At 38.7% G+C, this 23,189-nt stretch overlaps 1 protein-coding gene across 5 annotated transcripts in view; it reads left to right on the forward strand.

The window, feature by feature from the left end:
* The window catches only part of RPGR (retinitis pigmentosa GTPase regulator), a 74,751-nt gene that overhangs the window by 24,920 nt on the left and 26,642 nt on the right, over nt 1-23,189 (forward strand). For 3 of the 5 annotated variants that reach the window (XR_009493597.1, XM_059883814.1, XM_024988444.2), the window contains exons 10-15: nt 300-485; nt 1,403-1,574; nt 6,251-6,348; nt 6,741-6,803; nt 9,138-10,079; nt 22,497-22,628. Coding sequence is in view for 4 of the 5 variants with exons in the window: in XM_059883814.1 (XP_059739797.1) it covers nt 300-485; nt 1,403-1,574; nt 6,251-6,348; nt 6,741-6,803; nt 9,138-10,079; nt 22,497-22,628 (1,593 nt within the window). In the remaining variant the exon portion in view is untranslated. The remainder of the gene's footprint in view (nt 1-299; nt 486-1,402; nt 1,575-6,250; nt 6,349-6,740; nt 6,804-9,137; nt 10,080-22,496; nt 22,629-23,189) is intronic. The other 2 variants (XM_024988447.2, XM_024988446.2) reach the window with 1 other exon arrangement.

The following is a 23,189-nucleotide window of genomic DNA, read 5'->3' on the forward strand; positions in this document are numbered from 1 at the left end:
AAATATAATGTGCCAGATAGTTTTTTCTCTATACTATATATTCAGTTGAAAGTAAAATGATGTATTAAATTTGGTCTAATTTTCAGTAATAGTTTTTAAAGAATATATATCGTAATTCATGTGTTTTGTGTGTGTGTGTGTGTGTGTGTGTGTGTATGGAGGGAGAGAGGGAGAAAGAGCGATTCAATCATTCAGTCGAAGTCTACTGCTAAGTTAATGTTTTGTAGCTAAAAACTGTTAAAAACCCATTTGTGTTTGACGCCAATGTCGATTAATTTATCTGTGAATTTATGCTGCAGGTTGCTTGTGGTGGATGTCACATGCTAGTTTTTGCCACTCCACGACTTGGTATGGCAGAAGACATTGAGTCAGATGAAATAAATTATTCTTACTTACCTTCAGCTATATATGTCCCCATCAGTGATCCGCCTTTAGAAAACGTACTGCAGAGATCTTTATCAGCACGTGTGCGCCGTCGAGAGAGGGTATGTTTGTGACCTGTTCTATATATAACACTGTCCAGAGCTACAAAGAAAACTGGAAGAAAACGAATTTATTTTCTTTTTAAACCAAAGAAGGGTCTTCTTAGATAAATTTACTATATAAAATTATTAGAATTAATGGCTTACAAACTTTTAAAGAAAACTCAGAACTAAACTGTTAAACAAATTAGAAAATTGAAATGATCATAGATAACCTTTGTAGACAGTGGTACTGCTAAATTGTTGTCTCAACCGTATGTGAATTGACTTCTATTTTGCTTTTGTCTTTTAAAGCTAATACCTCATGAGCAGTGAAAGGTTATATATTATAAATAATGAAAGGTTGAAAACAAAAAATAAGAACTTTGGGTTGAGAGGGAATGTTCTTTCTTAATTAAATTTAGGGATTCTCATTCTGTGCTTTAAAATGATCATTACAATGACACTTATATTTTTAAAAGTAAAATCCCAAGTAATTTTTAAAGAAGACATTCCTTTTTTAATAAAAATTACTTTAAATTCCCAAATGTATGCTTTTAGAGGTAAAAAGTTACATTTGGCTTTTTATTATGAAAAAGTATATATGGAAAAATTAAGAAATATCCTGTAAGTATTTTGTAGTTGGTTTGCATTTCCTGAGTAACTGTTTCTTTTCAGGGAAGGCAGAGAAAACACACATACACTTTTCCCCATCTTGTGAAAAACATACCTACAGATTGATGATTTAGAGCAACTTAGACACAGAGGCAACAAAACACAACATTTTTGAGCCCTTGGGGATTATTAAAGAGTGAACATTGTGGGACGTTGGCCAATTTGAAGTCTCTCTCTTCAATAGTTTTTGCAACCTCAGGGTAGTTTACATCAATATTAAATATATAACATCATCTAACATTTTATTTAACCTGTTTGCTTTAAAGGAGAAATCCCCGGACTCTCTTCGAATGACGGGAATACTGCCTCCAGTTGAAGGGACTTCCCCACAGCCCATTTGTTTTTCGCCTCATTTAATTCCTTTCTCTATGTCTGCAAGTAATCTGCTAGTGAGAACGATATGTGAAGATGAGAACTCTATGCCCCCAATGGAACCAGGTAACATTTGATACTCTGCTTGCTCTCAGAAGAAATGTACCAATTATTCCTACTGTTTTCATGTTCATCTTCAGATGTTTTCTCCACTTAAGTTGTTTTCTTCCTAGTTAGAGACTGACATCTCATTTGAACTCCAATCCAGGAATACTCTGACTAATAGAAAGCATCTCTGATGACCTTAAAAATCCCATGCGATGACAGCAGCATATCTTTATAGAGCAGTGTATAACATACATATCACCTTCTCTTACATTATCACCTTTAAACCCAGAAGCAACCCAAAATAGGTGGGAGTTAGATTCTTCATTTTTTCATGTGAGAAAAACAAGGCTTGAAGAGATTGAGTGACTTGCCCAAGGTTACTCAGTTTTATAAATGAAGTGAACAGGATTTGCATACAGGTTTTCTGGCCGTATGTGAAGTTACGCATTTAAGCAATATAGCATCATGGTTAGGAGTATGGGATGTAGAGTCCAGTTGATCTGGGAGCAGACGCCAGCTCCAACATTTATTAACTATATGTATCTTAGGAATGTGTTTATGTTGCCGCATGGCATGTGCTCAGATGATAGGGACAGGGCAGGAAGCCAGGACTAGGAAACCAGAGTAAGCAGTAGGTTTGGAATTAAGAAGATAATCTGGGCATCTGGGATTAAAAACAGTGGGACAGATCATTTTAATATCTTTGGGCTCAGGAACCTATAGAAAAGGTTGAGGTAACAAAGGATCAGGAACAAAGGCAAGAACTGTGGACCATGGGAATGGAATATTCCCTACATCTAGGACCTTGATAAGGAGCAGGGTTTCTTACATCTCACCACAACTTTTGTATTTCCTTTGGAGATAAGAATCACTGGTACTCTTCAGCCCTATACATGGGAAAAGTAGATTCTGACAGCAGTGTGTGCAAGGAAAAGAGAAGTTTATAGTTTGGGGCAAGTTGTTTGGCACTTCCAGAGATTAGAATGTGAAGATAGAATTTTTTAGGGTAAAAGGAAAAGCCATCCCTTATCTTCTTGTGACTGTTTACTAAAACAAACTTAATAAGAAGTATTTTGAAACTTGTATCCCTGGAGGAGGAAATGGCAACCCACTCCAGTATTCTTGCTTACAAAATTCCATGGACAGAGGAGCCTGACAGTCTACAGTCCTTGGGATTACATTGAGTCAAACACGACTGACTGAGCATACATCCAACATATAATGTGACTTTTTCTAAATTTGTGGATTTCAGTGTTTCTTATGGAGCTAAGGAGGTTAGGGAAGACATAGATGAGAAGGTGACATTTAAGCTAAAACAAAGGATAAGAAAATAACCACACAAAGAGAGAGGATGTGTCTATTCCAGGCAAAGAAAATAATGTAGTTAAGGGCAGTCTATAGGAAAAGGAAAGATCATTGGGGTTGAAGAGAAAGTGAAAGAAAATCAAGAGTGAAGGAAAAGACAGGACAAGATGATGTTGGAAAAGAGACAGCAAAAAAAAAAATATTCATGGTTTTATAGGCCATGAGAGGGCTAAGTGATTTGAGTGTTTTTCTTAAGTGTAATAGAAAGTCATTAAAGGATTTTAAACAGTGGAGTAATGTGCTCCAATCCCATTTATGTTTTAAGATGATCATTTTTGCCTATGTGTGGATGCAGGGATACCAGATTAGAGGTGGGAAGAAAACTTCAGAGCCTTTTGCAAGAGATGATGGTGTACAGACCTAAGGTGTTCACAGTGGATATAAAAAGGAGCCCATGGGAAATACATTTTAGACATAGAACCAGGTGAACTTGTTAATAAATTACACATAGATGTGTAGGCAGGAGGATGGTTGACTGCTTTGAAGGAAAAAAGTTAAAAACTGACTTTGAGACCCCTGTGAGGCATCCAAGCAGACATACCAAGCAGGCTGTTGAAAATGAAAGTGTAACATTCAGAATAGAGATCTGGACAAAGAGATAGAAATTTGGAAACCATCAACATGGAGATGGTATTTATAATTCATGGAAGTTGGTGAAATCACTATAGAGAATAGAGCAGGAAGAAAAGAGGGCTCAGCATTTTGCCTCGAGACTGTCTGATGTTTAGAGGGTAGGAGAGGGAGGACCGGCAAAGCCACTTTTCTCAACCTTATCAGCCAGTAGGGCAGGAGGAGGAAAATGAGGAGAGAGTAGGGTCACAAATTCAAAGTACTGCTCAAAGCTCAAGAAAAAAGTACAAAGAAGCATCCCATGGATCTGGCATCATGGATATTTTTGGTGATCCTGACAAGAGTAGTTCCAGGGAAAGATCAGGACAGAAGACAGAGTGTTAAAAGTTGAGGCATGAAGGGGAAACGAGGAAGTGAAGGGGCGATAAAGTGTGTAGATAGTTCTTTTGCCTATTTTGGTCATGAAGAGGAGCAGAGAAATGGGGCAGCTAGAGGGAGATGTGGAGGGAGTGGGAAATATGAGAGCGTATTTGTATGCTAATGGACATGAACCAGTAGTTCCAGAGAGAGACTGGCAGCACAAGAGAGAGAGAGTGTAACCAAAGGTGCAAAGCTCTTAAGAAGACAGGAGGGGCTGGCATACAGAACAGTCTTTGTTAAGAGGAAAGACACATCCTACATTTTAACAGGAAAATATAGGTAAATGTGTACGTTTGTTGGTGAGAAGATAAAACAGATCAGGTCCGATGATTTCTGTTTTCTCAGTTAAGCATAAGGCCAAGACCGTGACCTTAAACAATATACTATTTTCTAAACTTCCTCTCTGCCATCTCCAGTCTGTCCTGGTTCATATTTTTCTATGTTAATCTCCTTCCGGTGCTCTTTAGTTCCCATCTGCTCCAGTGTCTTCAGAGGATCTCTAGTCTTTTTTTTTAATAAGTGTAAATTTCCCGTGTAACTCCCACCAGCTTTTCCAGCTTCATCTCTCAGTAGCCTTTGTCTTCAAACCATTCATTTAGGTATTGTCTGTGGCTGCTTTCACACTTCAGTGGCAGAGTTTGATTATTAGGACAGAGACCATATGGCCATAAAGCCTAAAATGTTTGCTGTGTGGCCTTTTACAGAAAAAGTTTATTGAGCCCTGATGTTGATCAAACTGAAGCTCTTCATAGTCAGACTGAGTGGAAAACCTATAAAGTCCAGGCAGACTTGAGATTGACACTTGACACCAAAAGAGTCACTGAACCTTAACGTATTCATTTGTGAAATGGGGATATAACACTTACCTCTCTCATTATCATGGAGTTAACCTGACGTGTATAAAAGCCTTTGTTCCAAGCACATGGTAAACTTTCAGGGCAGCTGTTCCACAGCTTCTGTTAGCACTAGACTTATTTTCTTCCCCATTTACCTCCATCCCTACCTCTCAGAATTCTACTCATCCATCATTCCCTATAACTCCTTAGTGAAAAATTTCCTGATCTGCCACATTTGGATGGGATTTCTCATTCTCCTATATCACATATTTTGTATTCCCGTCTAGACTATAAGTTCATTAAGATTTAGCAGTTACTTAAGTTGATATCCCCTACCTAATACCTCACATGGAATGAAGACAAACTGATTATTCATTCATTGGAATTGAACGAATTTATAAGGGAGAGAGCACTGTGGACTGGCATTTTCAGTGAAGACTTCATTAAGGAGCTCCTCTCAAATACGTATATATGTGCTAAATGGGGATATAGTAATTGAGAAAAATGTAAGGTCAAATGAAGCTTGTAACTTTTCATTATCTGCTTTATGGTATAATAATCTTATGGTTTTCTGTGAAAGTTTCTAGGTATTTGTACTATTTTTCTGTTGCTACCTAAGCAATGACCCTAAAACTTAAGGCTAAAACAACAAACATTTACTATCTCACACAGTTTTTAAGGGTCAAGAATCCAGGACCAGTCTAGCTGAGTGATTCTGGTTCAGGATGTTTCATGCTCCTCTTGCAAGCTCACTCACGTGGCCATTGGCAGGAGGCTGGACTTCTTCATCACATGGGCTTCTCCTTGGGTATACTCATAGCATGGCTTCCCCCAGAGCAAGTGATCCAAGAGAAAGAGAGAGAGAGAGAGAGAGGACTGAGACATAAGCCACAGTAACATCAAATTGATCTGCTTATTTTATTGGCCATACAGACCAACCTGGTAAAACGTGGAAGGGAACTACACAAGGGTATGCATAGCAGGAGGGTATAAGTTGATGGGGATCTTTTGGGCACTGGCCATCATAGTGCTTGATACCTGGTAGTATTTACCCCAAAGGAATAATGTTTCTCTGTTCATATGAATGAAGCGGTTGTTATCTTATCAGTGTCAGGGTCTTTAAATTTTCAGAAAGATTTTAAATACTGCTATCACTGTGAATGAATTCTGTTCAGTTCCCTTAATATGAGGTTAAAGGACCTTAGAAAGTGAGGGTCACTCAGTTGTGTCTGACTTTTTGCGACCCCATGGACTATTATATAGCCCATGGAATTCTCCAGGCCAGAATACCAGAGTGGGTAGCCTACCCCTTCTCTAGCAGATCTTCCACACCCAGGAGTCGAACTAGGGTCTCCTGCATTGCAAGTGGATTCTTTACCAACTGACCTATTAGTAAAATTCTAACTGTACTTTTATATTGCAGAATAATTTCTGTTTATTGTCTAGTTGTCTTTCACTTTTCTGTTGAAATCTGGTTCTATCTTTTCTCTGTTAATCATTCAGATTATTTTCAACATAAAGTGACCAAAGAGAAAGATACAGACAGTCTTTCAGCAGAGGATTCAGAAAGCCTTGGAGAAACTGCTGATGTCTTAAATATGGTACTGGTTTTCCTATTTGTGCAATATAGATACAAATTTGAGTTTTAGTTCCTCATGTATTTGTATTTGTATGTCTGTGTATATGGGTACTTCCTAAGCCATTATATACATAGAAAAAAGCTTTTTGTTTTTGTCTTGGTTTCATTTATTATTTTAAACTCAGATTTAGTGAAGTATAGATTAAGTACTGTAAAATTAATTTTCAGCCCTCACATTATTATTATGCAATTGAAAGTTGATTATATGATTGTCTGAACTGTTTTGTATTAATTTTGTTTATATGTATTTTAAATCAACATATAATGATATATAAATATATAATCATGTATAAGTATATAATCAGTTATATAGTCTTTATTTTTTTAGAACATATTTTTTTTAATTTATTTCAGACACACATGTTGCACCTGAATTCCAATGAAAAACTAAAATTATCACCAATTCAAAAGCAAAAGGTATGATACAGAGAGTTGTTTTCACTATGGTGGGAATAACAGTTTAAATTGTTTATATTTTTCTTGAAAGGTTTCTGGAAAGAACTCAAGAAAGGTAAGTATTCACTTACTTTAGGATTTAAAAGATAGGGATACAATATGTATAGTCTCCATTTGGGCTTATTCTGTTGGTATGTATTTTCTGTGATACAACAAGACTGGCAGAATTTCACAGCTGAAATTTGCTCTTTGGAGTCATTAATAATTGACAATATCCATACTTTGTTACAGTCAAGGCAAAGGATATTTATTACCATTCTTAAGTGTTGGAAGAGGCTACAGTTGTTTTTGAGTGCCTCTCACACTTTGTTTGAGTATGACTTTGGGTGAGTTACCTTGCTGACCTTACAGGATGATATTAACCTCTTTTCCAGTTCTAAAGTTTTGTGGTTTTTAGTTAAAATATTTGATAATTGCTTTTACAGTGTTTGGAATAGGCTTTAATTTATCAAGGAATTGGTAGCATAAAAACAAGATTAAACATTTGGAAATTAGTCAGAAACCATGCATGAGTTATAGAGACTTTTAATGAATAGCAAATGAATAGAAGAGGAGGGAATATTCTGGTTTTTCACAACCCTGGAGAGAGAAAAGCCTGTCCTGAAATTATTTGCATTTTCTGGCTTGAAGGACCAGTGAGGTGAAATGATGAAGGGTTCAGGATTAGAAATATAAATTGGAGAAATGCAAATTGAAGGACAAAGTCTACAGAAAACATTTCATTTATTTTGCCACATTGTTAAACTAAAAATTCTTAAAGTCAAAGTCACTGAAATGCAAGAGAATCTGAGTAAATTATAAAAATTTAGTGCCAGTCCTCATTAGTCATGTCTCCCGCATTCCAGGCAGACGCTTTAACCTCTGAGCCACCAGGGAAGCCCATCTATATCTTACTGAGAGGTATATTGAGTAACAGCATTCTTTTTGAAAATGAAAGAGCTTTTTTCCTAACACAGTTGTCAAAGCTCAGTGACTAACTGATTTGTTGACTTGACTGTAATTCCAAGCAGACATCTTTTGTGTGTCTTTCCTTCCTCTTAGACTCTGGGCTCTGCCTCTTCTGTGCTGCTTTTTTGTGCTAAGGAAATAAAGCCACGTGCATTTAGAAATCATTTCTGGCAGCTGGGCCTCTGTCTGTCTTAGGGCTGTTGAAAGAATTGTGACTTTTTAAAGAAGAGACCGAGAACAAACAGAAAAGGAAAGCACTTTCTTTTAAACTAATATATATTTTATATTTCATATAGTCCTTTTACGTGGAGGCCCTACCAAACCTACTTTAGTGAAAAAAAAAGATTTATTATAGTATTTCTATATATTTTTAACTTATGCTGTTTTAATAATGTGTTTAGCAAAAAACAACCTCTTCCTGGGTCTCTTTACAATTTACAATTTATAAAACTTGATTTAGTGAGCTTTTACTATCTAGAGACTCAAATTCATCAACTATTTCAGTCCATTAGCTTATAGAATTTAGATCAACAGTTTGATTTGCCTTATTTTGTCCAGCAAGAAATTAATTTCATATTCTTAATATATCATTAAAACCTCAATGGTTCATTATATAAGTTTTTATAGAAGTTTATAAAATTTTAATAAAATTTTATATTTTACTTCAAGTATTTTTCTCATAGTTTTTTATGTATGCAAATTATTATAATTAAAGAATATAGTAAATAAAAGGAAGAGGGTCAAAAATTTGAAATCTCAAAAGATTTTGTTTAGAAAAGAAAAATATATTCATTATTATGTAGTATATTGATAAAAACATTTCATTGTAATTTTCAGATTTTTTCTTCTAGAAATAAGGTTTTTCTTATTTCAAGTTTTTTAAAAATTCATATTTTCATTTAGTTTCTTTCATTTTCAGAATTTTGTGGACTCAAAAGACCAATCAAAATTTGACAAAACAATAGGGAAAGTAGAAAAGTGTACATTTTTTAACAGTATTTTTCAAAATCAGTCTGGAAACATATTTAAGAATTGATTCAGATTAAGAAAAGGGGCAGAGAATAAATATTGGTAGTGTGAGTAATGGCAAAGTTAAGGCAGGTGGTAAATTTGAAAGTTAAACACAGATTCATATTACTGAATCAAAATTAGATGCTCCACAGACAGAGAATGGCATAAATTATCCCCCTCAAAAAAAAAAAAAATCTGAAGAAAATGTTTGATAAAATTGGGCATTTTAATTCTCCAAGTGAAATTTATGATAATGGAAAATCTTGGTATTTTGTAATAAATAAGTTAACTTTATCAACTAATAGTAGTATGACGATTACTTCAAAAAATTTACAGAAACAAGAAATAATTGAGAAACCGAAGCAGCATACAACTTATACTGAAAGTGATGATAGTAATGAATATGAAAATGAAGAGATATCCCCAAAAGTGACAGAAGGGAGAGTATATAAACAACTTTTGGCACAAGGAATGTATGCGATGCCAGTGGCTATATCTATGGAAACATTTTCAGATGAGGACGTAGGTGATGACTCAGACCAGCAAAGTCCTCAGACCAGCACCAGTGCAGAGGGTTTGCAAAAAGGGACCTTTAGACATGAAAATAAGCATGATGTCTATCCACTTAATACTGAGGAAATAGAAAAGGAAAGTGATGAAGGACAAAGTCAGAAGGATTCAGAAGCAAATGAAATAGTCTCTGAAATGGAAAGTGATCTGGTGAAAATGACAGATCTGAAGGATATAAGAAAAACTGAAGAGAATAGAAAAAATACTGATACATTTTTTGATGACTTACCAAATAGATACATGAATATTGAGGATGAAGAAGATAAAGATTTTGTTAAGGAAAGTAAAGGGGACAAGCAAGATATGATCTTTGACAGTGAACAAGCATCTATAGAGGAGGAAAACAGTTATTTGGAAGGTGAAAGTGAAAGTCAGCAAAGTATAGCTGATGGTTTCCAGCAGTCTGAGTCAATAGAATTTAACAGTGTCGAGAAAGATGATGATGAAGTGGAAACTAATCAAAATTTGTGGTATAGCAGAACATTTATTAAACAAAGACATGAAGAGGCCAGACACAGGCTATCCAGAATCATGGCAAAATATGAGTTTAAGTGTGATCGCTTATCAAGGATCCCAGAGGAACAGGAAGAAGATTCGGAAGGAAGTGGAGTAGAGGAGCAAGAGATAGAGGCAAATGAGGAGGAGTGTGGAGAAAAAGAGAAAGAGGAAACAGAGCTCCTGTCAGATGACCTTACAGACAGAGCTGAGGTGAGTGAAGGCAAGGGAAAGCTAGGGGGAGAGGCAGAACACGTGCCTGAAGGTGGAGGTGAGGGAATCAGGAAGGAAGGTAATTCAGGAGTGGAACAGAGAAGTAGAACAGGAAGTGAGGAAGGAGAAGAGGGGGAAGACATGGGAGAGGGAGTAATAGAGAGCCTGGGTAAGGGAGAGAAAGACCTGGAGGAGGAGGAACAAGAGCAAAAGGAGAGGGAACAGGGCCACCAAGAGGAAAGAAGCACAGGGAGGAAAGAAGCAGGAGAGAGGGAGCAAGGAGGTGGGGAGGGAGAGGAGGAGGCAGATGAGGAAGAAGGGGAAGAAGAGAAAGACAAGGAGAAAGAAGAAGGGAAAGAGAAAGAAGAGGAGGAAGAGCAGGAGGGGGAGGGGGAGGAGTTAGAAGAGGGGAGATGGCAGGATGGAGAGGAAGGAGAGGGGAAAGGAGATGAAGAGGGGCAGGAAGGAGGGAGAGAGGAGGAAGGAGATAGGGAGGGGCAGGAGGGAGAGGAGGAAGGAGAGGGAGAGGAGGCAGGGGAGGGAGAGGAGGAAGGGGAGGGAGAGGAGGAAGGGGAGGGAGAGGAGGAAGGGGAGGGAGAGGAGGCAGGGGAGGGAGAGGAGGCAGGGGAGGGGAAGGGGCGGGAAGAAGAGGAGAAAGGGGAGGAAGGGGAGGGAGAGGAAAAAGTGGGGGGAGAGGAGGAAGAGGATGGGGAGGGGCAGGAAGGAGAGGAAGAAGAGGAGGAGGAAGGAGATGGGGAGGAAGAGGAGGAAGGGGATGGGGAGGAACAGGAAGCAGAAGGGGGAGAGGTGGAAGGAGATGGAGAGGTAGAGGAGGTAGGGGATGAGGAAAAGGAAGGAGACGGAGAGGAGGAAGGAGATGGTGAGAGAGAAGGGGGAACAGGGGAAGGGGATGAGGAGGAACAGAAAGGAGAGGAGGAAGAGGAAGGGGATGGGGAGGGAGAGGAGGAAGGGGATGGGGAAGGAGAGGAGGAAGGAGATGGGGAGGGAGAGGAGGAAGGGGATGGGGAGGAGCAGGAAGGAGAGAAGGAAGAAGATGGGGAGGGAGAGGAGGAAGGGGATGGGGAGGGAGAGGAAGGGGATGGGGAGGGAGAGGAGGAAGGGGATGGGGAGGGAGAGGAGGAAGGGGATGGGGAGGGAGAGGAGGAAGGGGATGGGGAGGAGCAGGAAGGAGAGGAGGAAGAAGATGGGGAGGGAGAGGAGGAAGGGGATGGGGAGCAGGAAGGAGAGGAAGAAGAGGAGGGGGGAGGGGATGAGGGAGAAGAAGAAGGAGAGGGGGAAGAAGAGTTAGAAGAGGGAGAAGGAGAGGAGGAGGGAGAGGCAGAAGGAGAAGAAGGGGAAGGAGAGGAAGAGGAGGGAGAAGGCGAGAAAGGGGGGAGGGGCTGGGAGGAGAGGGAGAGGAGGGAGAAGAGGAGGGGGGAGAAAGAGTGGAGGAGGGAGAAGGGGAGAGAGAGAGGGAAGGCATGGAAAGGGAAGAGAAGGAGTGGGTGGTGAGGAAGAGGAAAGAGAAAGAGAATGGGAGAGGAGAGGAGAAGGAAGAAGATGAGAACAATGAGGAAGAGAAGGGAAAGTGCCAGGAGACAGGCAATGAAGAAAGTGGAAGGCAGGGAAGAAAGGGTGGGGGAAGGGAATCCAAAGTGAGCAAAATCAGAGGATCTGGGAAATATGACAAAGATAGAACACATCCAAAAAAGTTTACTACTAACAGGGAGGGAAAGGGGAAAGGGCATGGAGTACAGAGGTTCAAAATACCAGTGCAGTCAAAACAACTTTTAGTAAATGGGCCACCAGGTTCCAAAAAATTTTGGAATAATGTATTACCACATTATTTGGAATTGAAGTAACAGATTTTGAATTTGACCTGATTATGTCCAGCCAAACAATTTTAACATCTTATGCATAATAGGCACTCATTCTATTACATTGATTTTGTGTCATGGTTACTTTACATGTGGTACAGTATAAATTCATAAAGATAACTTGAGGCACTGGTAAATTTTGGCTTCTCAAACTAACATTTTGGTGTCCCCCCAAATTATAAATATATAGCTAAAAATATCAAAAGTTCATAGCATATAGTTAATATTCTACTTCCTCACTAAAGACAGTGTTAGGAAGGAGTATATTATAAAAGTATTTTGTTTGTGTATATAAGTAAGTCCCTTTAAAAATGGCACGGATCTTTAAGGGTTATAAAAATGTCTAATCTCTTATAACTATCTATGTTAGCATAGTTTTTTTCAGTCTATGACTACAGTTTGCCTACCATATAGAATAATTTTATAAGAATGGGTGTTACTTTAAAGCTAAATGAGGAATTCACATTTTTTTTTTAAAGTAGTGCTTTTTACCTTTAATGTGTCCCTTTTGCAACAATCTACAAAGTGACAGTTGGGTTCAGAGTTTAGACTCTAATGTCTCTTTTAGTTACTGTTGGGTAAATGACAGAATATATAATGAAATGAGAATGAACATATATTCTAGAAGTATGAAAATCTTATAAGTGGTTACTGGCCAGGCAAAGCTACTCACTGGGCTTCCGTTCCCTTATCTGTAAAATAGAATGGATTAGATGGTATGATAATTGAAGCCCTTTGTAACTCTTAGATTCTTTCATTCTAACATGTTTGTTATTTGCTTAAGAAAATTTTTAAGGAAGAAAAATCATGTTTTACAATTAATCCAGTTTTCTATAAAATGTTATTTACTCTTAAATTATGATAGCTTTAATATCTTTTGTCTTCTGTAATTCTGTATTTCCATCTCCTATAATTTCTGAGCTTTCGCTGTATTGTCAGCCCTTCGTTCCCAGTACTGCCATTCCCAATGTCTATTACTTACCTTCAATGTATTCTTCATTCACTGTTCTGTAATTCTCTGTTTGCTGTTTGTCAAAATGTTTCAAGTAAAATAAAAATTAAATGTATACAGTCAGTAGTTGTTTGTGAAAAGAGAAACTTTTAGATATTGAATTTTAGAGAGGCTAGATTTCCACTAGAGTAATTCCATTGTGTATAATGCAGCCAGTTTGTTTCTTCATGGCTTTCCTTTCCTAGCCCCTTCAATATCTTAGACATGATGGATTTCTTATACTTTGCTTTTATCAAGGAGGATTGTGATGGTAGACATCCTGTGAATTTTGTGTAGGTTGAATTCTTTACACATTTGATTTTCCATGAGGAGAAAGACTCAGATAGAAAGTGGAAAAATTCCTAAAGGTAGTTGTAAATCTTCTTTTAGCTGTGAGACCCTCTGGTAGCTTCCACCAACTAACCAAATATGTGGGTTTGGCATTGCAGTGTTTTACCACATTCATTAATGTTAGAATTGAATTAATACCTAGATTAAAATGTATGGGTTGTGTTGATTCTAGTGCCAAGTGTGGTTGCTTTAGAAGTAGACTTAGGATTAAATAGGATGGATGACAGAAGTGGAGCTCATAGAGGAAAAACCTCCAAGGAGAAGAGAAACTCTTCAGCTCAAGTACAGTGATAAAGGTCTGGCTGTTCATCTTCCACTCAAGAGATAATCAGCCTCAATACTGAAATGATGCTCTTAAAATATGTCCATCTCAGTATTTGAACCAGTTGAGATAACCATTTGTAAACAGCATTTCTTACCCTTTTCTTTACCTTTCTCTAGCCAAAGACAATGGAGAAGGCAATGGCATCCCACTCCAGTACTCTTGCCTGGAGAATCCCAGGGATGGCGGAACCTGGTGGGCTGCCGTCTGTGGGGTTGCACAGAGTCAGATACAACTGCAGCGACTTAGCAGCAGCAGCAGCAGTAGCAGCCAAAGACAAAAAAATTACGCTCTTTTAGAAGCAGTCATTCATGCAGGCCTAGTGCTCTGGTTAAAAGAGCACTGGCCTAGTCATCTTCAGACCTGAATTAATACTTGGCTAAGTAGATTGGAGTAACTAGTTCCCTCTTTATTGTCCACATCTGCTGGTTGATCAGGCTTTTACTGTACTTTATCAGTGATCATTTCTGAGGCAATATCAGTGATCATTTCTGAGGCAAGTGTGAGTTGTGTATGTAGAATCCATTGAATTACAGTTTCAAATGAGCACTGTGGCAGAAAAATAAGGTAAGATACAAAGGAGGACCGCAGAAACATCTGCCGCTGCAGACCAGCAGCACTCCAGGTGAGTGTAATTGAAATGTTCTCTATTATTTCACTATAGAAATAATTGATTTCTATACTGTATTTCTATTACTGTATACGTGTAGATTAAAAATAAAATGCTACCACTGAGGAAGGTGCTGTAATTCCATCCTTTCCTTCTTTCCATTGTGAAAGTTATGTGCCCAGTACCTGACACATAACTTATATTTGGTGTGTATTATTCAGTCAACAAATATTTACGTACCAAGCACCAAAAAGAGGACAGAAGCTACCCCAAATCAGGTGGATCTCAAGAAGTTAGGGCTGCTCTCAGTTAACCTCCTGTGGCCCTCCAACCTATCAGGGACTTTAGGTAAGTAGAGATTTCTTGAAGGAACACCAGGGAGAAAGAGTTCCTATAACTCTGCCTGAACTGTTGCTTAACAGTATTTGCTGATACCCCTGTGTTCTTGGGCAGATAGTTTTATCTGCCCAATGATAAAAATACGATTTGAAGATGAATCTCTGGCTTTCCTCAGTTCAGTTCAGTTCAGTTGCTCAGTTGTGTCCGACTCTTTGCGACCCCATGAATCGCAGCACGCCAGGCCCCCCATCCATCACCAACTCCCGAAGTTCACTCAGACTCACGACCATCGAGTCAGTGATGCCATCCAGCCATCTCATCCTCTGTCCTCCCCTTCTCCTCCTGCCCCCAATCCTTCCCAGCATCAGAGTCTTTTCCAATGAGTCAACTCTTTGCATGAGGTGGCCAAAGTACTGGAGTTTCAGTTTTAGTATCATTCCTTCCAAAGAACACCCAGGGCTGATCTCCTTCAGAATCCCTTAATTAATAAGAAGAACGTGGCTTTTATACTCTAAGCTATTTCTACAGATTGAACAGAAAATTTATCAGCATAATAGAGTGCTTCAAGTTTGGCACTTCAGCTGCCACCAAGAAAGACAAGGCAAGGGCTTCCCGGGAGTGATAGTGAAATGGCAAATGAGTCATGAAAAGTAAAGCCTATCCAGACAAAGAGTGGGCTGGGCGATGGAAGCCAGGAGAGTGTTTCAGTGTGACTGCAGCCTAGAGTAGCATTGGACTAGATAGAGAGGTGTGAGACCTTCTGTGTTTGTAAAAGATGTTAAACAGGAGTAAGGTTGATCACACTTCGGCTTTTGTGGCATCCTTCTGTCAACAGGATGGAGGGTGGAATAGAAAGGGAGAGGACCAGAGTCAGGGATAGCAGTCAGAAGGCAGTTAACAATTGAAGAGGCAGAGACTGAAGGGGGGCTGGACTAGGACAGTAGGATGGAGAGTTGGAAACGTGTCATTACAAGAGATTTAGGATAGAATTGGAGGGCTTAGAATTGGGTAAAGATACAGAGCTTGGAGGGAGGGAAGAGGCCAAGATTTTCCTGTTTCTGGCTTGGAGAATTGGGAAGAAAGACTTCCAGGCATGGAGGCTGAGAACTGAGGAGCAGGGGCAAACTGAGGAGACTGCCTGGGGCTTTTTCATCCAGGAGATGTTCAATAGACAAATACACATCTGGGTCTGGCACTCAGGGAAGATGCTGAGTGTCACCAGCTTATGCATGTAGTTAAAACTGTGGATTTGAATGAGAGGCAGCATTCAGAATGTGAAAAGAAAAGAGAACTGCGGAGAGAATTCAGGGAAACATGAGTAGGTAAAGGCAGGTTGAGAAAGGGAAGTCTGAGAAGGAGCAAGGGTAAGAACACTTTCTAGGAGACAGGGGTCCCCAAAGCCAAGGAAGAAGGAGCAGTGGAGGGCCACAGGGCTGGGGCAGAGCCCACATTGCATCAAAGAGTGAACTCCAAGAAGTCTGCTTTGCAGAGACATAGAATCAGAACTAGATTTTGAGAAATAAAATATCAAAGAGCTCTGCTGCCATATTTCTCAGGTTAGGAAGGGAGATGTGTATTCCAGAGACTTTGGGGTGAAAAATGCTCAATTTTTATTATTTGCTATTATTATATATGATGATACATAAGAATAGGATATTACTGATGTGAGCTTATCAACAAAAAAGTGTGCAATGCTTTAGATATCAGTAAGGGTTTTTTAAAAACAACAACAACAACAAAAAAACAACTCTGAGGGCAGCCATTACAGTCTGCAAATTATTTGGGCAGAGTCGGTTCAGAGCATGGGCCTGAGTTCCTGTCCCAGCCCTTACTGATTAGTTGAGTGGACACCTGGAAAAGTTTTTTTTAACTTTTCTGAGTTTTACTTCCTTCTTTTAGTAAAGGAAGGAGGGTCTTTTAATAGTTAAGTTAGTTAACATATGGAACATGTTAGAGATACTCAGCAAATGCTAATCTGTTTCACTCTAATTATCCTCTCTGATCACATCAGGTTAGGTACAATGCTATCGTCACGAATCTCCAAGTCACTGGCCGATGTGCATGAATATAGCTTCATGTGCCTGTAAACCTTACTTTTCTTTAAACACAACATAGGAACCCCTCAAAAATTAGCTTATGGATGTAGGTCCATGGGAATGAAATAGATTACAATAATGATAACCCTTAACTATGGGGTGGAGTGAAACTCCTGTTACACACCATACATGAGTCAAATGCTGCCCCTCAGCATTTGAACCATGATGAAGGCTGATGGCATTCACATGATTAGCCTCAGCCTAGAATTTAGATATTAGTGCTGTCAGGGGACCAGAGTTCCCTCTGTATCCTAATTTGTTATCAAATAGTTAAAAAATAAGACACATAAATTACAATCATGGATCATGTGTTTGTTTAAGATAAAGAGGAAGATAAATCTTCTAAGGAAAAACGGGGAAATACTAGAGTAAAGCTGAGAACAAGAATAAGATTACATTCCTTTTTTCAGGCCTCTTTTCAGAGTCTTAATGTAATGTATTTGCTGCTGGAAATATAGGGTTAGCAATGAAGTAACAGATTGGCACATAGAAAGAAGGGGAAGTTTAGAGATAATGGTGTCATTAGAAGCAAAGAATTGGGAAGTCACAACTGGCAGCCTGTGGGTGCACTCCAGCTGATAGACTTGTTTGGTGTACATAGTGATTTTATAAACATTTGAATCAGATGCCAACATTGAAATATCAGATTTTACATTGAAAACACTTGTTTTGTGGGCTTCGCTTGGAAAACTTGAGTGTCTAAGAGTATCATGCCCGGTGGCCTATAGCCCAGTGGAGGCCTCCCTGACAGGACTTCTTCCCTCTCTTGCTCTGGCTGCCAGGCACCTGGCAGAGAATAAAGGATGTGTTACAAGAGACTAGAACAGAGAATTGTACACTTTAAATGAACTACTTTCTATTGATACGATCTGGGACATGGCAAAAAGTGTCCACGCTTCTTGTTTTGTGACAATCCTCCATGCACACTTGGGATTCTATCTCACTTTTTATAGGATGGACTTCACAAAATCACTTCTGTTTACATACAAATACTTATTTGCTCATGTTATTTTCTCTGTAAACAGACTTTTTCATCTTGATACAGACCCTCCTAGATAGGTGTTGATAAATGTCATTTTTCTGTTTTATAGACAGACAATAAGTAGGTAGATGCCTTGCTCAGGCCAAGAGAGGTGGAGCAAGGCTTAGAAAACAGTGTTTAGATCTTTGTATTTAGTGCTCTTCCCACTCTCCACTCCAGCCTCAGTTATTTCTAGTGTAGTTAAAACATGCACTTATATGTCAGCTCTTCTTGTCCTAAAAAAAAAATACCTTGAAACTGAGATTTTAAAATACGCACTTTCCCACCTGATGACTTAGGTATAAAGTTCTATGCTGTATTTTATTTTGTTGTTTGGAAAATATTTTCTGTCCTCTGTGACACTGAGGCAAGTCATGAATCCAGAATTGTAGAGCAAAATTTTACACATTATAGTCTTTTTTTTAACTTAAAAAACTCTTTTGAAATTAATACATAGGCAAGTATATATCTCATGCATATATAGTTCAATGTATTTTCTACAAACTGTACACACCTATATAGTCAACATCCAGATCAAGGAAAAGCACAGTGTCAGCTCCCTAGAAGCGCCTCTTCAATCCCCTCCCATCCGCCACCCCCTCCAGGGTGACCACTTGGCCAACTTCTGATTGCAATCTCTAGTTTTTAAAGCATACAGTATATTCATTTCTTAAGGAAACTGAAACCTTTTGAGAAACATTTGGTTTCTTAGTATTTCCCCTAAGAAATGTAAAAACTATTGCCCTGGTCTAGACCAAAGACTGCAGAGACGGCAATGGCACCCCACTCCAGTACTCTTGCCTGGAAAATCCCATGGACGGAGGAGCCTGGTAGGCTGCAGTCCATGGGGTCGCTAAGAATCGGACACGACTGAGCGACTTCACTTTCACTTTTCACTTTCATGCTTTGGAAAAGGAGATAGCAACCCACTCCAGTGTTCTTGCCTGGAGAATCCCAGGGACCGGGGAACCTGGTGGGCTGCCGTCCATGGGGTCGCACAGAGTCCGACACGACTAAAGCGACTTAGCAGCAGCAGCAGCAGCAGCAGACCAAAGACTGCAGGTCCCCTCGCTGTGTCTGACCAATGAAACAAGGGTTCTTTGGTGGGAGCCAGGCCCAGTCACTTCTTCACTGGGGTCCTAGCACAAAGATGATTTCCCGTGATCACTCCAGAATACCTCTTTACATCTAATGTGGTTCTGGTGACAAGAATGTATTTAAACTTTATCCTTTCTTTTTATAAAATGACAGTATTCTGCCAATCTCTCCTAAATTGTTTCAGTTTGAAGGTAAGTGCTATATGTGACTTAAAAGTAGTTGTCCAGATATGTATAGATTAATTTTAAACGTGCTTAATTAAGTGCAAAGTGCTACAATTGATGTGATTTCAATCGCAAATTCATTTTCTAAGAGCTTTCTCAAACTTAGAAAATGATATAGTTCCAACAGTTCTTCATGTAGATTTACATAAAGTTAATGAGTAAAATTGTATTGGGTTGGCCCAAAAGTTCTTTTGGTTTTTAAGGTATAAATAAAAGACACATTTTTCATCTTCACCAAGAACTTCACTGAACAATGTGTTCACTGATTTGTTCCACTATCTTCTTCCATTTTCCAGGCAACTTAATAATTCCATCTTCCCCAAATTTTGTATCTTTTTGAGCAAAAAACTGTTCTAGGTGCCTTTTATAGTTTTTCAGGGAATTGAAATTTTTCCATTAAGAGAATTTTGTAAAGACCAAAAGGGCATCTGAAGGTGCAATGTCTGGTGAATACAGTGGATGAATCAGAACTTCCCAGCCAAGCTGAACAGTTTTTGTGTGGTCATCAAAGAAATATATGGTCTTGCATTATCCTCATAGAAGATGATGTGTTCTCTGTTGACTGATTCCAGACGCTATCGTAGAGTACTGCTTTCAGTTGGTCTAATTGAGAGCAGTACTTGTTGGAATTAATCATTTGGTTTTCCGGAAGGAGCTCATAATAGAGGACTCCCTTCCAATCCCACCACGTACACAACATCACTTTCTTTGGATGAAAATCAGCCTTTGGTGTGGTTGGTGGTCTCTTCCATTCCACATTATCATACAGTATCCACTTCTAATTGCTTACAATTTGTTTTAAAAATGGAATGTTTTTGTTTTTCATTGAGAATTGGATGCAGAAATACAGTCAAGAAGGTTTTTTTTTTTCCACTTACGTGCAACCCAGACATCAAAGTGATGAACATAACCAAATGGGTGCAAGTGATTTTCAACATTTGATTTGATTATTTTGAGTATGTCAGCTATCTCTCTCATGGTATAACATTGATTGTTTTCAATGTTTCGATTTGATCACTATCAACTTCAACTGGTCTGCCTGACTGGGGAGCATCATCCAGCAAGAAATCTCTAGCATGAAACTTTGGAAACCACTTTTGACACACTCAATAATCAATCATTTCTCCATACACTTCTCCATACCTTCTCCATACACTGCACAAATCTTTTTTTTTTTTTTTACATTTTTGTTGTATTTTTACCTTTCTTGAAATAATAGAGCATAATATGTTGCTTTTTCCTTCCATCTTCAATATCAAAATGGCTACACAAAAATTCACCAATTTTGATAAGTTTTTTAATGTGTGCTGATATGACAGCCATCACAATACAATCTAACAAAATTGTTTTGAATGAAGTTAAAGACAACTAAATGCTACTAGAGCCATCTTATGGGGAAGAAAAAGAACCTTTTGGCCAACCCAATAGTTTATTATAAAAAAAAAGCAAGATGTCTTGCTTCTAAAATCAGGTAAAGCTCCATGTTTCTTTTCATAATAGCATGATATCCTATGGCTACATTAATACCTTAGTAGACTAGCACAGTTACAATTGACACAGCTCCTAGATTATCCAAACTGTCCAAGAAATGAGGACTTTGATGGGATAGAGCTCACTGCCCCTCCCTCTGGGAGATAAGTGGGCAGAGTCTGAAGTTCTCTGTCTCAAGAGCTCTGTTCCTTTCTAGTTGGCCTTCAGATAATGTACATTTATAAATACATCTACTTATCAGACCTAAGTCTTAACTCTAGTAAACTTGTTTCCCATTCTGTTCCAAGGTGAAGTGATCTCTGATTATTTTATTTACTGTCACGTGCATTTGGCTAGCCATAATATGTAAGTCACTTAGAGGGAAAAGCATGCAGAAGAAAAAGAAAGCTTTAGGGAGTCCTTGGTAAAGGGTAGCTACCTTGTCACGAACCCTACCCAGCCCAAACATGTAGCACATCCTTCAGTGTAACTCTCTACCCTGTTGCCTTCTCCTGTATTCCCCTCCTGAGTGCACTACCTCATGACCTTGATTAACCGAAATTAAGGCCTCCCACAGTAACTTCTGAAACTCTTTCTTACAATCTCAAGGCTTCACTTCTGGATTGCTTGTCCTCAGTGGGAGTGCTATCAGGCCATACCCTTAGTGCTACTGGCCTGAGGATGCCACTTACATGTGTTACTGAGGTGTGAAATACATTCTTTCCCTAGCTTGAACTCTCACAATTAATACTTTTTTCCAGGAAAAAAAAAAGTGAGTTAATTATTAGAGACATTCTTTTCTAACCACCCAATAAAGATTCTGTTGGGTATCAGGCTTCTCCTTAGCCAAATAGCCACTAGGAAGGTGACCATGAGCTGCTAGTTACAGTGTTGAAGGGATATAAAGGACCTATATTGTCTCAGGCAAATATGGCTAAGGTGAACTTTGTAAAAACAGTCTTCAAAGGAGTGAATGGCACAGATTACTTACTGTGTCACCTGTTTTAGGGGCCATTGTGCCTTTAGTGAAGTGCATAAATGAAAAGCGTAGGTAAAAATGTCCAATAAAGACTCCAGTCTCTTAATGACAATAAATAAGCAGTTTCCCACCCAAAACATGAAATGGCAAAAAATATATAATCAATATAGAATAAAGGGTAAAACTAATATTTTCTGCCTTTAACGAGCATTACATGATTTATTATCAGTCTACCAAATCCATAGACAGGTTATTTTATAATTTAGATTAACTGGACAGGAGCCAGATGGACAAAGTTCTGCCTCTGTTTGGTTTTCCATCTGCTTCAAATAGCCAAGAGCAAACCACTTAAACTGCCTATGTCCCTTTATCTTTTTTTTTAAATTTTATTTTATTTTTAAACTTTACAATATTGTATTAGTTTTGCCAAATATCGAAATGAATCCGCCACAGGTATACCTGTGTTCCCCATCCTGAACCCTCCTCCCTCCTCCCTCCCCATACCCTCCCTCTGGGTCGTCCCAGTGCACCAGCTCCAAGCATCCCTTTATCTTTTTCCCAGAATGTAAGTAATTATAGTTACCTCTCTCTTGGATACTGGTGAATTGTACTTCTGAAGTGATTTTAAATCCCTATGTTTTGGGAAATGAACATAGTATATACATATGATTATGTTATGCTACAGTAGCTAGAAAGCTTTTGAACTTCTCTAATATTTAAAAGCATTCTTTTGAAACAGCCCAGAAAGCATTTTGATTTTCTATTTTAACCTTACTGTAGGTGCAGAAAAGAACTTGGGAACCCTAGTCATTGAAAATGTTGAACTAGAGTAACTAACATGTATAAAATCCTTGGTAATATAGTAACTTGATATGGGGCATGGATTATTCAGTATTTTACTTCTTTGACTTTCATATTTGAATTCATAGTCTGTGTGTTCTTTGAAATGGTATAAATTATTTATGACAGCAATATCACATCTCTTATTTTTTTAAAAAAGAAAAGTTTAACTCTTCCTTGATTATCAATTTTGTCACAGGATCATGAACTTTTCGAAAATAACCTGGCTGAGGAAACAGACAAATATACAGAAGGCAAGAAGGAAGATACAGGAGACGATAAGAGTGTTCCTAAAGACGATCACAGTGACACTGACAACTCTGTTAAAAAGGTATTGACAGCCATTAAAAATGTATGATGATATGTGCTTAAATCCTGAGATCCTGCTCAAGAAAAAGCTTATAGGTCTCCTGGTCTCTGCAGAGGGCAGATTCCAACGTCCATGGAGAACAGAAATACTTCTGTGAATGACTTTGTTCATATGCTGTAGGACAAAACAGGCAGATTTATGAATCAGGCACCCTTTGTTTCCCTCTGGCATTCTTTCCACACTTCTTGGTAGCATTCCGTTCTTCAGATGAGTGAAAGGAAATTAATATGGGCCAGTATAGTACACTCTTGAGAAATTAACCACGAGATTCAGCACCAGGTCCTTGAAATGATAAAATTACAACATTAGCAGCCCAGTACTAGCGGCAGAAATGGGATGTGTACATGCACACATACATGTGTATTTTTACATGGCCGTGGACAAATGAAAGTTGTTCACGGCAGTGTTTGAGGTTGTGATTGATTCTGCACAGATGTGGTCTGGGAGAAAGTATTTATAGGAGGAATGGGAGGAGGCCTCCGTGAGGAAAAGAAAGTAATCCTGAAAGTGGAGCTAGAGATG

This window comes from Bos taurus, chromosome X (assembly GCF_002263795.3).
Source record: "Bos taurus isolate L1 Dominette 01449 registration number 42190680 breed Hereford chromosome X, ARS-UCD2.0, whole genome shotgun sequence".
Lineage (NCBI taxonomy): Eukaryota > Metazoa > Chordata > Mammalia > Artiodactyla > Bovidae > Bos > Bos taurus.